Source organism: Salvelinus namaycush, chromosome 33, assembly GCF_016432855.1.
Source record: "Salvelinus namaycush isolate Seneca chromosome 33, SaNama_1.0, whole genome shotgun sequence".
Lineage (NCBI taxonomy): Eukaryota > Metazoa > Chordata > Actinopteri > Salmoniformes > Salmonidae > Salvelinus > Salvelinus namaycush.
The window spans coordinates 22096565-22113488 of NC_052339.1; the positions used below are offsets into that span (position 1 = coordinate 22096565).

General features: G+C 44.0%; 1 protein-coding gene across 1 annotated transcript; it reads right to left on the reverse strand.

Annotated features, from left to right (window-relative positions):
• Positions 1-64: 64 nt before the first annotated feature.
• Positions 65-16473, reverse strand: atp6v1ab (ATPase H+ transporting V1 subunit Ab). Its single transcript, XM_038972942.1, has 15 exons — positions 16386-16473; positions 10723-10819; positions 10360-10488; positions 7660-7874; positions 7147-7284; positions 6908-7059; positions 6456-6618; positions 6246-6354; positions 5998-6120; positions 5740-5854; positions 5566-5629; positions 5160-5363; positions 4797-4891; positions 4530-4701; positions 65-833 (listed from the first exon to the last, which is right to left on the reverse strand). The coding sequence occupies exons 2-15, from the start codon at positions 10802-10804 to the stop codon at positions 741-743; spliced, it is 1854 nt and encodes a 617-aa protein (XP_038828870.1). The 5' UTR covers positions 10805-10819; positions 16386-16473; the 3' UTR covers positions 65-740.
• Positions 16474-16924: the final 451 nt, after the last annotated feature.

The window sequence follows — 16924 nt, forward strand, 5'->3', positions numbered from 1 at the left end:
TACAATTTTATTTAACTAGGCAAGTCAGTTAAGAACAAATTCTTATTTACAATGACGGCCTACACCGGCCAAGCCCGGACGACGCTGCTGCCAATTGTGCGCCGCCCTATGCAACTCCCAATCACGACCGGTTGTGATACAGCCTGGATGAGCAGTGGAAAGGAGAGGACAAGAGAGCCCACCTCTTACACACATACAAGACTACACCACGTAAATCACTATCATAAGAAAAACAACAAACAACCAGCCCAGGCGATGTCCACATCACACACCTGCAATAAATAGTCACTCTGCTTAAGTATTTCATGTCAATCTTCTGTACAGATAGAGGGGGTATTGAACTATAATTACATCAACTGACCTCGTCAGGTGCACAGCTAGGGCCAGAGACCATGTGCAAAACAAAGGTGGAGGGATGGGCAGTGCAGGGGTTAAGAGTGAGATGAAATGTCTCACACACACCAAAGACACGTAAACATACACACATGAAGGTAATGTGGCAGATCTTTGACCATGCTGGGGCAAAGACACGGAAGCAACATAATACAAGAACACAGTACATTTCCTTCTGTTTTTGCCCATACACAGACACACGTTGGGTAAACTTATGGCAGGAGGTTGGGTGTAAACACAAGGAAATGGAATGTGAGGCTGCAGTGTAGGTATCTGCAGAGAGAAGGGTGGGGGGGGGGGTGACAGACATGCACTGCCCCTGGGATGAGGGGTCGGGGGGTGGGGGCTCAGTCCTCCAGGCTGCGGAAGGAGTTCTGCATGTCCTCCAGCAGCTGGGCATAGTCAGCCTTGATCTTGGTCTCTCCCTCCTTCACTGGGTCCTATAACAGACCAGAAACATAGAGTAACACAGGGGCTGGGTCCTATAACAGACCAGAAACAGTAACACAGAGGCTGGGTTCTATAACAGACCAGAAACATATAGGACCCAGCCTCTGTGTTACTGTAACAGACCAGACATACACATTTTTAGAACACCTACTCATTCAAGGGTTTTTCTTTATTTTTACTATTTTTTACATTGTAGAATAATAGTGAAGACATCAAAATTATGAAATAACATATGGAATCATGTAGTAACCAAAAAAGTGTTAAACAAATCAAAATATATTTTATATTTGAGATTCTTCAAATAGCCACCCTTTGCCTTGATGACAGCTTTGCACAATCTTGGCATTCTCTCAACCAGCTTCAACTGGATTGCTTTTCTAACAGTCTTGAAGGATTTTCCACATATGCTGAGCACTAGTTGGCTGCTTTTCCTTCACTCTGCTGTCCGACTAATCCCAAGCCATCTCAATTTGGTTGAGGTTGGGTTTGTTGTCGAAGTCAGGTCATCTGATGCAGCACTCCATCACTATCCTTCTTGGTAAAATAGCCCTTACACAGCCTGGAGGTGTGTTGGGTCATTGTCCTGTTGGAAAAACAAATTATAGTTCCACTAAGCGCAAACCAGATGGGATGGTGTATCGCTGCAGAATGCTGTGGTAGCCATGCTGGTTAAGTGTGCCTTGAATTCTAAATAAATCACTGACAGTGTCACCAACAAAGCACCCCCACACCTCCTCCTCCATGCTTTACGGTGGGAAATATACATGCGGAGATCATCCGTTCACCCACACCACATCTCACAAAGACATGGCGGTTGGAACCAAAAATCTCCAATTTGGACTCCAGACCAAAAGGACAAATTTCCACTCGTCTAATGTCCATTGCTCATGTTTCTTGACCCAAGCAAGTCTCTTCTTCTTATTGGTGTCCTCTAGTAGGGTTTCTTTGCAGCAATTTGACCATGAAGGCCTGATTCACACAGTCTCCTCTGAGCAGTTGATGTTGAGATGTGTCTGTAACTTGAACTGTGAAGCATTTATTTGGGTTGCAATTTCTGAGGCTGGTAACCATAATGAACTTACCCTCTGCAACAGAGGTAACTCTGGGTCTTCCATTCCTGTGACGGTCCTCATGAGAGCCAGTTTCATCATAGCGCTTGATGGTTTTTGCGACTGCACTTAAAGAAACTTTCATAGTTCTTCAAATGTTCCGTATTGACTGGCCTTCATGTCTTAAAGTAATGATGGACTGTCGTTTGTCTTTGCTTATTTGAGCTGTTCTTGCCATAATATGTACTTGGTATTTTACCAAATAGGGCCATTTCTATTTTATTTCACCTTTATTTAACCAGGTAGGCCAGTTGAGAAGTACAGTGGGATTTGAAATGGTCGGTGATCTTTGTTAACTTGGCTCTCGAAGACTTTAGAAAGGCAGGATAGGATAGATTCTTCTGTATACCCCCCTACCTTGTCACAACACAACTGATTGGCTCAAACGCATAAAGGAAATAAATTCCACAAATTAACTTTTAAAGAAGGCACACCTGTTAATTGAAATGCATTCCAGGTGACTACCTCATGAAGCTGGTTGAGAGAATGCCAAGAGTGTGCAAAGCTGTCATCAAGGCAAAGGGTGGCTATTTGAAGAATCTCAAATATAAAATATATTTTGATTTGTTCTACACTTTCTTGCTTACCTAACTCAGCAAAAAAATAAACGTCCCTTTTTCAGAACCCTGTCTTTCAAAGATCATTCGTAAAAATCCAAATAACTTCACAGATCTTCATTGTAAAGGGTTTAAACACTGCTTCCCATGCTTGTTCAATGAACCATAAACAATTCATGAACATGCACCTGTGGAACGGTCGTTAAGACACTAACAGCTTACAGACGGTAGGCAATTAAGGTCACAGTTATGAAAACTTAGGACACTAAAGAGGCCTTTCTACTGACTCTGAAAAACACCAAAAGAAAGATGCCCAGGGTCCCTGCTCATCTGCGTGAATGTGCCTTAGGATTGCTGCATGGAGGAATGAGGACTGCAGACGTGGCCAGGGCAGTAAATTGCAATGTCCGTACTGTGAGACGCATAAGACAGCGCTACAGGGAGACAGGACAGACAGCTGATTGTCCTCGCAGTGGCAGACCACGTGTAACAACACCTGCACAGGATCGGTACATCCGAACATCATACCTGCGGGACAGGTACAGGATGGCAACAACAACTGCCCGAGTTACACCAGGAACGCACAATCCCTCCATCAGTGCTCACACTGTCCGCAATAGGCTAAGAGAGGCTGGACTGAGGGCTTGAAGGCCTGTTGTAAGGCAGGTCCTCATCAGACCCACCGGCGCTGGACCAGACAGGACTGGCAAAAAGTGCTCTTCACTGACGAGTCGCGGTTTTGTCTCACCAGTGGTGATGGTCGGATTCGCGTTTATCGTTGAAGGAATGAGTGTTACACTGAGGCCTGTACTCTGGAGCGGGATTCATTTGGAGGTGGAGGATCCGTCATGGTCTGGGGCGGTGTGTCACAGCATCATCGGACTGAGCTTGTTGTCATTGCAGGAAATCTCAACGCTATGCGTTACAGGGAAGACATCGTCCTCCCTCATGTGGTACCCTTCCTGCAGGCTCATCCTGACATGACCCTCCAGCATGACAATGCCACCAGTCATACTGCTCGTCCTGTGTGTGATTTCCTGCAAAACAGGAATGTCAGTGTTCTGCCACGGCCAGCGAAGAGCCCGGATCTCAATCCCATTGAGCACGTCTGGGACCTGTTGGATCGGAGGGTGAGGGCTAGGGCCATTCCCCCAAGAAATGTCCGGGAACTTGCAGGTGCCTTTGTGGAAGAGTGGGGTAACGTCTCACAGCAAGAACTGGCAAATCTGGTGCAATCCATGAGGAGGAAATGCATTGCAGTACTTAATGCAGCTGGTGGCCACACCAGATACTGACTGTTACTTTTGATTTTGACACCCCCCCTTTATTCAGGGACACATTATTCCACATGTCTGTGGAAATTGTTCAGTTTATGTCTCAGTTGTTGAATCTTATGTTCATACAAATATTTACACATGTTAAGTTTGCTGAAAATAAACATAGTTGACAGTGAGAGGACGTTTCGTTTTTCCCTGAGTTTACATGATTCCATATGTGTTATTTCATAGTTTTGATGTCTTCACTATTATTCTACAATGTAGAAAATAGTAAAAATAAGAAAACCCTTGAAAGAGTAGGTGTTCTAAACTTTTGACCGGTTGTGTATAGAGTAACACAGAGGCTGGGTCCTATAACAGGCCAGACATACAGAGTAACAGAGGCTGGGTCCAATAACAGGCCAGACATACAGAGTAACAGAGGTTGGGTCCTATAACAGGCCAGACATACAGAGTAACAGAGGCTGGGTCCTATAACAGACTAGACATACAGAGTAACAGAGGCTGGGTCCTATAACAGACTAGACATACAGAGTAACAGAGGCTGGGTCCTATAACAGACTAGATATACAAAGTAACACAGAGGCTGAGAAACAGAGACAACACCACAAAGAGACCAAAATACAGATACACTGCAAGAGAAACACCCAGAAAAACAGACATGTACAAGGAGGGAAGATAAAACAAGTAGAAAGAAAGACAAAGAACACACACAAAGATGGAGAAACAGACTGCTGCTGTACCTTGAACTTCATGGAGCTGAGTCTGTAGAGGATCTCTCCCAGGTGTTCTCTGATCATGGACCAGGTGATCTTGTTGTCGCTCTGAGCCGTGGTCTCCACTGCGTGCCGCGCCATGTCATAGAAGGCTATTATGTTGGACAGGATGCCAACAGTCTTATAGAAGGGACAGAACCTGCAGGGAGTTTAGAGGGCAGAGAGTTACAGTTGAAGTCTTTCGGTATTTGCCGGAAATATTTGAGTAGGTCAGACAGTGACACTGTGTGTTACCTGTCATAGGGGGTGTAACCGTTCTGTTGCAGGAAGTCATCCTTGAGGAGCTTGGCCACCTCCAGGGTGATCTTATCAGTTTCGGCCAGCGAGGCCTGTCACCAAGACAACAAGGACAATATTAAGTTCCATCCTCCCTTCAAATTACACAGATCTCAAAACGCTGGGCAACTGGAAATTCATAAGCATTCTCCATGTTTCTTTCATCTACTCAGAGATAAAAGACTTTACAACTAAAGAGAGCACAATGTTATCCCCATAGAAATAAGAATGAATAGAACAATGATGGCATAATGGGTGGACTGGCGGCCATTGGTTATCCCTGCCTTCTCTTTCTTCACCCTGCCCTTCGTTCCCCCTCACCTTGCCGACCAGCTGTACGATCTCAGCCAGGTCCTCCTCCTCTTGCAGAATCTCCTTAGCCTTGGTGCGCAGCGGGACGAACTCAGGGAAGTGCTTGTCGTAGTACTCGTCCAGCGCCCGCGTGTACTTACTGTAGCTGATCAGCCAGTTGACTGACGGGAAGTGCTTCCTCTGGGCCAGCTTCTTATCCAGACCCCAGAACACCTGAGAGAGAGAGAGGGAGGGAAAGAGAGGGGGCAGAGAGAGAGAACGAGAGAGAGCGGGAGAAACGATGGAGGCAGGTAGAGGTAGAGAAAAAGAGGATGAAGATAAGGATTGATAATCCCTAAAGCTGATCTTTATTTCTTTGCTCCATATGTATGAGTGTGGCCTATCAGAGCCAGATAGAAACAGGCTGTATTCATACCTGCACGATACCCAGGGTAGCCGATGTCACAGGATCAGAGAAGTCACCACCAGGGGGAGACACACTGAAGGGGGACAGAATAACAGTAACATGTGGTTATAGCGTTAGAAGAAGCACTCCACTTCTGTCTATTCCAGCGTGGCTAGATTGTGTTGGCAGGTTAACTGTACTCACGCCCCCACGATGCTGACGCTGCCCTCTCTCTCTGGGTTTCCCAGACACTTCACCCTGCCAGCACGCTCGTAGAATGATGCCAGACGGGCACCCAGGTAGGCAGGATAACCACTGTCTGTGGACATACACAAAATGTGTTTTCTTTATGACCAGCTGATTTAGACCTAGATCACCCCACTAGCCTTAGAAGTTGTCTTTTACATTGCTTTAAAAAAAGGTAACTATTTTGTATTTTGGGTGTTACCAGCAGCCACTCACCAGCGGGCATCTCAGCCAGTCGACCAGAGATCTCCCTGAGAGCCTCGGCCCATCGAGAGGTGGAGTCAGCCATCATGCTCACGTTGTAGCCCATGTCCCTGAAGTACTCAGACAGCGTGATCCCTACAGGTACACACAGCAGATAAGTAGGTGATTGGTTAGGGGGTGTGCTCCATGTTGTGGTCTCAGGCTGCTATTGGCTGGGAGGTGTGCCGTGTTGTGTTCTGGGCCCTGTGATGGGTTCTTACCTGTGTAGATAGAGGCCTCTCTGGCAGCCACAGGCATGTTGGAGGTGTTGGCCACCAGCGCTGTTCTCTTCATGATGCTCTCAGTCTTCCCATCCACCTCCATTGTCAGCTATTGGACAGACACACTGTCAATCATCCTTACATCCAATTGGAAACAGGCTAAGGGTAATAGTGATGATCATGATAATCCAATAACATAACACCACCAACCTCGGGGAAATCTCGCAATACTTCTGACATCTCGTTCCCGCGCTCCCCGCAGCCTACGTAGACGATGACGTCACTGTTGGAGTACTTAGACAGGGACTGGGAGATGACAGTTTTACCACAGCCAAAGGCTCCGGGGATGGCTGTGGTTCCTCCCTGGACACACCTGGACACAGAGACAGACAGGTAGACACAAGCAGAACAGACCAGGGGCAGGGAGATGGAAGCAGTGGTTGAGTATATTGGCAGAAACAGTTAAGAAGTAGTAATTGAGTTTCCTTGAAGCAGAATAGCAAAGACAGATAAGAAAGGATATTCTGATAGTGTCCTTGAAGCAGAGATGGAGAACGAGGAAAAGGTGGAGAGGGAGAGTGGTGAGAGAGTTTCCCAGAAGCAGAGATGGAGTAAGGTGACAGAAAAAGAGGGAAAGGTGGAGTAAGAGAGAGGGGACTCACGGGAAGAGGGCGTCCAGTACTCTCTGTCCGGTCAGCAGTGGGTGATTGGCCGGTAACTTCTCTGTGACCGGGCGAATCTGTCGCACTGGCCAGACCTGGACCATGGTGAACTTCTCCTTCATACCCTCAAACTCCAGCTCCAACACCACGTCCTGAAACACACACCAAACCCTTAATCCAAATACACCAATTTCCACACATGCATTACTATGGATTGAGACTAGGGAGGTGGGACTAACCGAGACGTCATAGTTTCCGGGGGGAGCCACATAGGTGACGGTTCCTCTGTTCCTCGGGGGCAGCATGATCTTGTGCTTGATGAGGGAGTTCTCAAACACCATCCCGTAGATATCACCCCCTGTGATGTGACTGCCCACCTAAGAAAGAGAGAGCGGTGATGAGGGGTTAATACTGAACAATTCAACGTGTTTGTTGTTCAGTTCAGTATGTGCTTTAAGGCAGGGTTTCCCCAAACTCGGGTCAGGGGGCCCCACGTGGGTGCACGTTTTGGTTTTTGCCCCCCAGCACTACACAGTGGATTCAAATAATCAAAGCTTGATGATGAGTTGGTTATTTGAATCAGCTGTGTAGTGCTAGGGCAAAAACCAAAACGTGAACCCAGGTGGGCCCCAGGACTAAGTTTGGGGAACCGTGCTCTACGGTCACTTCAAACTGTGTATAATGTAGCACACTTAGTAAACCACACAACACTTTTATTAAAACATTGACATAGAGTAGTAGGACACACCCACCCGTAAGCTCTTGACGGGGGAGAACTCCCATTTCAGGTCTCGGTTGAGGGCTCCGATGTTGACTCCGCGGGGGATGTAGATGCTCTGTGTTAGGTCGTTGATGTCCTTTAGGGGGCGCTGGATACCGTCAAAGATGGAGCCCATGATGCCTGGGCCCAGCTCCACAGACAGAGGCTTTCCTGTCCGCAGCACTGGGTCCCCAACAGACACGCCCGCTGTGACAACGCTCAGGAACACACCATGTGTTAATGGATCAAGCCTTGGCAGTCATTTTGATCTCGTTCTCAATGATCAGTGCTTTATTTTTATGTTGCTGTCCAGCGGTTCTGAATTTGCCATGCACCTGATTGTCAACATTTTTCTGTGCAATAGCCTTTTGATTTGAACATTTGAAAAGTGTTGGTGTGTGTACTAGGCTATTTAATTGAATTTATGTTACAGCACTTTGGTTTCACTAATAAATATGTTTAAATGGAACCAAATGATCTGTTTCTGTCTTCAGTCCTTTTTAAAATAGGATAGATGGGTTATATGGTCTACAGTATAGGTTTAATGTGATGGTCTGCCTATAACCAGCCTGAGTCGGCTTATAACTCCATTCATATTCTATTCAGAGATTAAAGATATTAATTAAATTGGTAATGAGATACTTTCAGGCTACTTAATGGGATGCATGTCTGTTGAATTTGGAAAAATCCACCTGCACTCGGCCCCCCCAACCTACTCAGCCAATCAGGAGCCGCTACTGCGTTGCAGCCGTGGCATACTGCATATTTTTAACTAAACGGTATGTGCTAAATAGTATGCAGTACACTAGTATGGGTATCTGGACATGGCCCGCGTGCACAGTGGCTTGCGAAAGTATTCACCCCCTTGGCATTTTTCCTATTTTGTTGCTTTACAAGCTGGAATTAAAATTGATTTTGGGGGGGGTTGTATCATTTGATTTACACAACATGCCTACCACTTTAAAAACGCAAAATATTTTTTATTGTGAAACAAAAAAGAAATAAGACCAAAAATACAGAAAACTTCAGCATGCATAACTATTCACCCCCTAAAGTCAATAAATTTGTAGAGCCAACTTTCGCAGCAATTACAGCTTCAAGTCTCTTGGGGTATGTTTCCATAAGCTTGGCACATCTAGCCACTGGGATTTTTGCCCATTCTTCAAGGCAAACCTGCTCCAGCTCCTTCAAGTTGGATGGGTTCCGCTGGTGTACAGCAATCTTTAAGGTGTACCACAGATTCTAAATTGGATTTAGATCTGGGCTTTGACTAGGCCATTCCAAGACATTTAAATGTTTCCCCTTAAACCACTCGAGTGTTGCTTTAGCAGTATGCTTAGGGTCATTGTCCTGCTGGAAGGTGAACCTCTGTCCCAGTCTCAAATCTCTGGAAGACTGAAACAGGTTTTCCTCAAGACTTTCCCTGTATTTAGCACCATCTATCATTCCTTCAATGCAGACCAGTTTCCCAGTTACTGCTGATGAAAAACATCCCCACAGCATGATGCTGCCACCACCATGCTTCACTGTGGGAATGTTGTTCTCAGGGTGATGAGAGGTGTTGGGTTTGCGCCAGACATAGTTTTCCTTGATTGCCAAAAAGCTTCATTTGTGTCTCATCTGACCAGAGTACCATCTTCCATATATTTGGGGAGTCTCCCACATGCCTTCTGGCAGATACCAAATGCGTTTGCTTATTTTTTCTTTAAGCAATGGCTTTTTTTCTGGCCACTCTTCCGTAAAGCCCAGCTCTGTGGAGTGTACAGCTTAAAGCAGACCTATGGACAGATACTCCAACCTCCACTGTGGAGCTTTGTAGCTCCTTCAGAGTTATCTTTGGTCTCTTTGTTGCCTCTCTGATTAATGCCCTCCTTGCCTGGTCCGTGAGTTTTGGTGGGCAGCCCTCTCTTGGCAGGTTTGTTCTGGTGCCATATTCTTTCCATTTTTTAATAATGGATTTAATGGTGCGCTGTGGGATGTTCAAAGTTTCAGATATTTTTTATAACCCAACCCTGATCTGTACTTCTCCCCAACCTGTTTGGGGAGCTCCTTGGTGCCACTTGCTTGGTGGTGTTTCTTGCTTAGTGGTGTTGCAGACTCTGGGGTCTTTCAGAACAGGCATGTGTGTGATTATATAGATATACACTGAGATCATGTGACACTTAAATAAAGTCCACCTGTGTGCAATCTAACTAATTATGGGACTTCTGAAGGTAATTGGTTGCACCAGATCTTTTTCATGGGCTTCATATCAAAAGGGTGAATAGATATGCACGCACCATGTTTCTGTTTTTTACTTTTTAGAAACAAGTAATTTTTTTCATTTCACCAATTTGGACTATTTTGTGTCAGTCCATTACATGAAATCCAAATAAAAATCTATTTAAATTACAGGTTGTAATGCAACAAAATAGGAAAAACACCAAGGGGGATGAATACTTTTGCAAGTACTTAAATACTTATGTACCAGAGAAATATTTTCAGTAATGAAAACATGTGTGATCATGTACAGATACAGTAGGTGTGTACACACACCCCTACCTATCTAAAGGGAGTATATAGAGAGTCAGGTACAGTAAAAATGTAATCCCAAATGACACCCTGCTCCTTTTACAGTAGTGAACTACGTACAGAATAGGGTGCCATTTTGGGACACAGGCACAGTCAAGTGCAGTATAACCCGTTAGGATACATGTCTCTTCGTAGACCTGGATGGTGGCCATGTCTCCCTCCAACCTGATGATCTCTCCCACCAGCTCACTGTGGCCCACTCTCACCAGCTCATACATGGCCGCTCCCGCCATGGCAGTGGCCGTCACCACTACAGCACAGCCAGGGAACACAGGTCAGAGGTCACACAGCAGGCAAACACCAGACACATGCAAGAGAGACAGATGTGATGTCTAGTCCAAACTTAACCCACAGATTAGTGTAAGCAATATTGGTGGAAACAGCCTAGCCTACTACAACAGATATAGATGGGGCTCTTCATCAGCTAAAACCTTTGAAGGCTAAACAGAGGTACTGGTGACAGATAAATGTGAGTGATAGTGACCTGGACCAGATACTCCATGGACGTATCCAAACTCGCTCTCCTTCTCCTCATCCCGGATCTTAGGCAGTTTAGACAGGTCCATCCCGACAGACTAGATCTGCGGGAGAGAAAGAATAATTGAGTGAGTGAATGAGGGCGATAAAGGAAGATGGAGAGAAAAAAATAAAGAGTCTCACCCAGTTACTTTAATCTGGGAAGAATGGTGCACAGTTGAAGAATGCTTCTGGTTATTTCGAACACGGAACGCCACAGTGCTAGCGCTACTTTTAGAACGGTTACACTCTGTATATACAAGTGTATTGATTTGTGTTTTTATGGTTGACTGCATCCCAGTCCAGACCATAGTGGGTTACAGTCATTAGAAGGTCAATGGGCTTCTCATCCAACTCCCTATACATCCATCTAGTCACGAAACATGACAGTTCCTTCAATTGTGTACATTTACATAGAAAGAACCTAAACGTCCCTTGTCTGTCACAATTGTTAAATAAAATTATATTTGAAACTACTCAGCAGATTGTCCATGGTGTTGGTCCTTCAGCTGGTCGAAATTTGAGACAAAATATCCACAGGAAAGTATTAAACAGACTTCAAACGCAGGTCTGTGTGTGTGGCAATTAAGGTGTGTCTGCTCATGACCAAAGGGACGTGCACAAGACAGAAGTACATGCACGCATACTAACAGGCGTTTGCATGGTTTTGCGCATGTGCCAGGTGAAACATTTCTGTTTCAGTACCTGTGCTCTTAAGTCAGGTAAACAATACTTTCCCGTGGATTGTCTTAATTTCAGCCTAATGAATCACCAACCGTACAGATAACCGGCAGAGCAACTGCAAATGTAATTTTATTCAACATTCTGGCTTGTAAGGAAAATGTCCAAGATGTTGCAGTGCTTTGTTTGACTGTATACCAATAAATATGACGGCTACTAGGATCGTATTCTGTACAATAACACCAAGTGCATAAATTAGATAAATATTAGTTAAAATATGGAACAATAAATTAAACTGTTCAATACATCTTTCATTTTGGAGCAAGGTAGCTTGTAGCGGACAGCAAAGGTGTCAACTAGAGATGACGTGCAGGGATTTGTAGTCTAGCATGATGTCTACTTTTATGCCAACAACATTTTCAAATCTGAGTGTAAATAAAACCGAATATACTGATGTCACATTGTCCAAGAGAGATTTACAGTTACCAAAACACAGCCCTTACTTGAAGTGTTTCTAAAATCCACAATGTATAAAATGGAGAGAAAAAAACTATTGGAACCATTTCAGTGTTTGACTGCTAGGTTTATGACACATCCACCATGACGCTCAATTGGCTGGAAAACCTCAATGCTTCAGGAAGCTTTGTTTCCTCCTCACTATCCGCAACTAAAACCCACACCAACTTGGTTAGGGAGTGAAAATAACCATGAACCAAATAGGGAGACAAAATAAAAGGCTTTGTATTCACAACCTTAAAGAGATAAACAGCAGTCTAGCTCTTCCAACATTTCTCATGCCAACTGGAGCATTTGCCCTGCAGCTCTTAAATATGGGCGGGTATAATTTGTGGAACGTTCCAACAGGAATCTGTTCCTAAAACTTAATAAATAACAAGATTGCCAACAGACAACGCATACAAAGTTGTATAGGGGCCGAATAAGATAACAAATCAAAAGTATTTATATAGCCCTTCTTACATCAGCTGATATATCAAAGTGCTGTACAGAAACACAGCCTAAAACCCTAAACAGCAAGCAATGCAGGTGTAGAAGCACGGTGGCTAGGAAAAACTCCCTAGAAATGCCAAAACTTAGGAAGAAACCTAGAGAGGAACCAGGCTATGAGGGGTGGCCAGTCCTCTTCTGGCTGTGCCGGGTGGAGATTATAACAGAACATTGCCAAGATGTTCAAATGTTCATAAATGACCAGCATGGTCAAATAATAGTAATCACAGTGAACAGGTCAGGGTTCCATAGCCGCAGGCAGAACAGTTGAAACTGGAGCAGCAGCACGGCCAAGATACCAAGTAGGGAGTGGGCAATTTCATTAAGTTTTCACTCACCACGTTTATTCCGAAAAATTTCTCTGGTAGCTTATGGACAAACATTAAGAATAAGCTACGTGGTGAGTTGATGCCTATTCGGCAGCTAGGTGAATTGATCATGCACCTTTGTATGTGTTGCTTGTACCTTACAAAATCCTTGGAACAGATTCCTGTTGGAACATTCCACAAATTATACCCACCCTTAAAAATCACCTCAACTAACGAGGTGACAGGTGCAACACATCCTGAGGATGATTCCAATCAGTGCTCTTCCACACCTAAATAGAACCAGCCTCGAAATCAAAAACCAAAGCCTGTAAGAATACACACTACTAGAGTAGGACCATAACTAAACCATATGATTACACACAGAAAAATCCCCTACCACACATAGGCTTAAAATTAAGCTTGCTGCAATTGAGAGACTTGCATATATAGCACACTATCATAAACAGTCTGCACCAGAGTTTCCCAAACTCGGTCTTCAGGACCCCAAAGGGTGCACGTTTTGGTTTTTGCCCTAGTAATTTTTTGAATCAGATGTGTAGTGCTAGGGCAAAAAACTAAATCTGCACCCCTTGGGGTCCTGACGCCAGACTTTGGGAAACACTGGTCTGCACATACAGATCCCAGTCGGTCTGTTATCATGGCAATATCACCCCTTACCCAATCTGCAACCATGATGATATCCCAGAGACTACAGCCCAACATGAAGACGCACGACTTACCAGCATCAAAAGTGAGAAATAGGACACACCTCCCCTCTCCCTCTGTACTTCATCCCTGGTCAATTCTCACTGGGTATGACGCAGTACGCTAACAGAGGGGAGATCCCAGGCAAGCATCACTGTATCTCTGTGCTCTTCTCTACTTCCCACTCTCTTTTACACCTTATGTGAAGGCTATGCTTCTCTCTTTCCCACTGTCTGTATGCTTCTCTCTCAAATGCTGCATAATAGCCTATGCTTCCCTTTCTTTTTTTTCTTTTTTTTCACACACAATCTGTCGTGACTTAATGTCATCCATACAGGCAGAAAACTGCAGGTGCTCTAACACAGGGGGCTGATGCTTCCTGATACTCCTGCATCTATACTACGGAGATTGAACAACCCCCATCACTCACTCTCTGTATAGACACACACACACCATTCCTGCTTCAGTGCCCTTTTGTCCTTACCACCCTTTCGTCCTTACCACAGATAGAGTATTTTCCTCCATGCTAGACGGGTCATCTGTGTAGAAATAGCCCCCCCAACAGGTCTAGTCTGTAGCTGCAGGATACAGACAACAATGGCTCAGGATGACCTCCAGTTCTCACCAGTGGACAGGACAGACTTAGTAAGCATTTATATGCATTCTTCAGATGTAAGACCATCTTCTCTTCATCTCTGGATCTTAACTTGAATGTTCAATTCCCTTTGGATTACAACAGGTTCAAACTTGTCTTGTAAAACAGGCTAAAAAACACTGATACAGGAAAAAAATAGACTGATTAATAATTCACCATTCAGTCACTTCCATTGTGATTTTGGCATAGAGACTAGGAATATATGCATGAGGCATCACATGACTGTGGCACATGACTGGCTAAGTTATATGGGGCCATTTGAGGAAGTGGAAAATCCTAGTGTGGGGAAAGCTTGGGAAGTCCACTCAGTGTGTGTGTGTCTTGGTGGTTCGTATGCTATGCAAGACACACTGATTCACACACTCAGAGTCCGGTCTATAAAAAGCTAGATGAGTGAACTTGAATCCCTTGACACAAGTGTACTTGTCTGGTCTTATAGCAGCCACCTACAAAGCTCAAATCTCTGGTATGATGCAGGCAGATGTTTCCCTTTAAAACAGATCTAGGATCAGCTTCATCTCCCTTAAGTCCCAACCTTTAAGGGGAAAAAAGATTAATGCCAGGGGTAGGGGAAGTAGTCAGTGTAAAACCCAGACATGCTTCCAGGTTCTATGGACTCAGCAACATCATGAAATATGGAATCATTTTAAAATCGAGGATACACTCCCATCACTGAGTACTGCAATGTTAACATAAACAATCCATAGTAAGGAATGTCTGTTCTGTGAGGGTAAAGGTAATCAAACACAATGGACCTTTAGCCTAATAAAATTGTTTCCTTAAGCATAATCAGTCTCGTAATGCAACTAGAGCGAGTGTGGGTTCCAAATTGTTGCATAATCTTGCAAACCCAACAGCTCATACTGAACTTCCTGTTTGAGTTTTAAAATGTTACAAAATAGTGCTAATCCACTCAGTCAGTGCATCCCTTGTCACAATGGATTCACATATTTACCAACAACCCCACAGGCTGAGATCCTATGACACAAAGGGCAAGTCTAGGATCAAGTTCTCTGTTCTCAGTTCTAATATTGACCCGAAGAGCTGCAACTAAAACTGGTCCTGAATCAACACTTGGGGACAATCATCCTCTTAACTAGCTGTTCTTTTTAACTATTCTGTTATTTCTTTGTTGTCAAGAGAATACACAAAGGGTGGATCTCATTCTCAATAGTCCTGAGGCTTCCTTTCCCTTCCTTGTTGCATCTCCTTCCTTTGATACTGCACTAATCTATAGCACTAGACAGGTGAAAGAAAAACCCTCGGTGGGATTCCACAATATTGCTTAAACCTATCCTCACTTCTCAGAAAAGTGCATTAGATGAAGAGGGGGAGATGATGGGAACCCACATTAGAATATTGAGATTCACCCAAAAAGGTCATATCCTATGAGCAGACACTTCTGATGAGAAATTCAACATCCAAGTAAGGATATGGTGGGGCCATGATGCTATTTGCATTGAATTATTCTTCCCTCTCTGCACCATCTCCAGCTCATCCTCCGTCAAACAGAATCATTATCACATGCCAATTTATCACGAGGAACAAACCAACGGAATAAAGACCAGCATGGGAATAATAAGTGATTGTTTGATTTACAATACCACATCTCACATGCAGAGAGTATCTGGATTTGATAACATTTGTAGTACGCCTAATATTTTATCTGCATTGCCCCAAAGATGTATGTCAACATAATCCCCTTGTAAACACCAACGCTCACGCGCTGTAGGTATCGCCGTTCTTTTAGTTATATGACTCGTCTATCGCTGGCCATGTCACAGAAAACAACGCGTTACATTGTAGCTAGTAAAAATATTATCCATCGATCAAATGAAACACAAATACATTACCTGCTGAGGCACGACTTCTACGCATTTTTGCGGAATAACACCCGACATTTGAGAAGCTACCCTGCCAGCGATGCAATTTATTTGATTAATCAACCCAATAATGCAAACATGTTTAATTAATATAATAATTGGCTGCAGCTGATACATGTTATTTGTCACTTTGTTCATTCAAATAGGCCTATACTTGAATGAAACACCACGACCAGAAATACATGTAAATGTATTTTCCAACTATTAAATTCATATGATAAACAATATCACACTCGGTTAATTATGCAGTTTCACGGATAGCCATCGTTGGCTACATTGTAGGCGATTTAAAGCGTAGGTCATCTGTCAAAATCGCTTGCTCTGCCATTTTGATGCATTTCAAAAATGACATTGCATTTAATCTGATATGATGACAATACAATGGGATAGCTACCTTCAGAAATGAAACGGTCCACCGTCTTGATCCTCTGCCCAGAGAAGATATGAGTGTCGATCATGCGATAGCAAATGATCAGCTGACTTCATTCACAGCGCTTTGCAAAGCGCAGAAACTCTGTGGCGAGACTCACAACCACTGCAAATGATTCATTCCACTGTGGCTCAATCACACTGCGTTGTCAAAGACTAAAGAGAGAAAGACAATACTTTCTCTCGATATTCGTATATAGTTTGACATTTAAATAAACACCAACAATAGAACAGAACAGCTGATGAGCAGCATCATAGCATTTTATTCAGCAATTAGAAATGAGGCTAGGATCAAGAAAAGATGGAAGGCTCCACAATAGACGGAGGCAGAAAAACAAACAGTAGAATTATGTGGTCTTTTTTGAGAACATATCTTTGCATTTGAGCCAAAATGGCGGTAGACCCATCATTTTGCTGTTGCGTGTAAAAAAGATGGATTGCACTGTGGGACACTGGAGATTTGCATGACAATAGTTTACAACAATACTATGAATTTAAATGAAA

Coding starts and splice junctions, on each gene's coding strand:
- atp6v1ab (XM_038972942.1), bottom strand. CDS start 10,804: ATGGACCTGTCTAAACTGCCTAAGATCCGGGATGAGGAGAAGGAGAGC. Junction 7,285..7,659: donor CCCCCGTCAAGAGCTTACGG/GTGGGTGTGTCC, acceptor TCTCTTTCTTAG/GTGGGCAGTCACATCACAGG. Junction 6,355..6,455: donor TATTGCGAGATTTCCCCGAG/GTTGGTGGTGTT, acceptor TCTGTCCAATAG/CTGACAATGGAGGTGGATGG.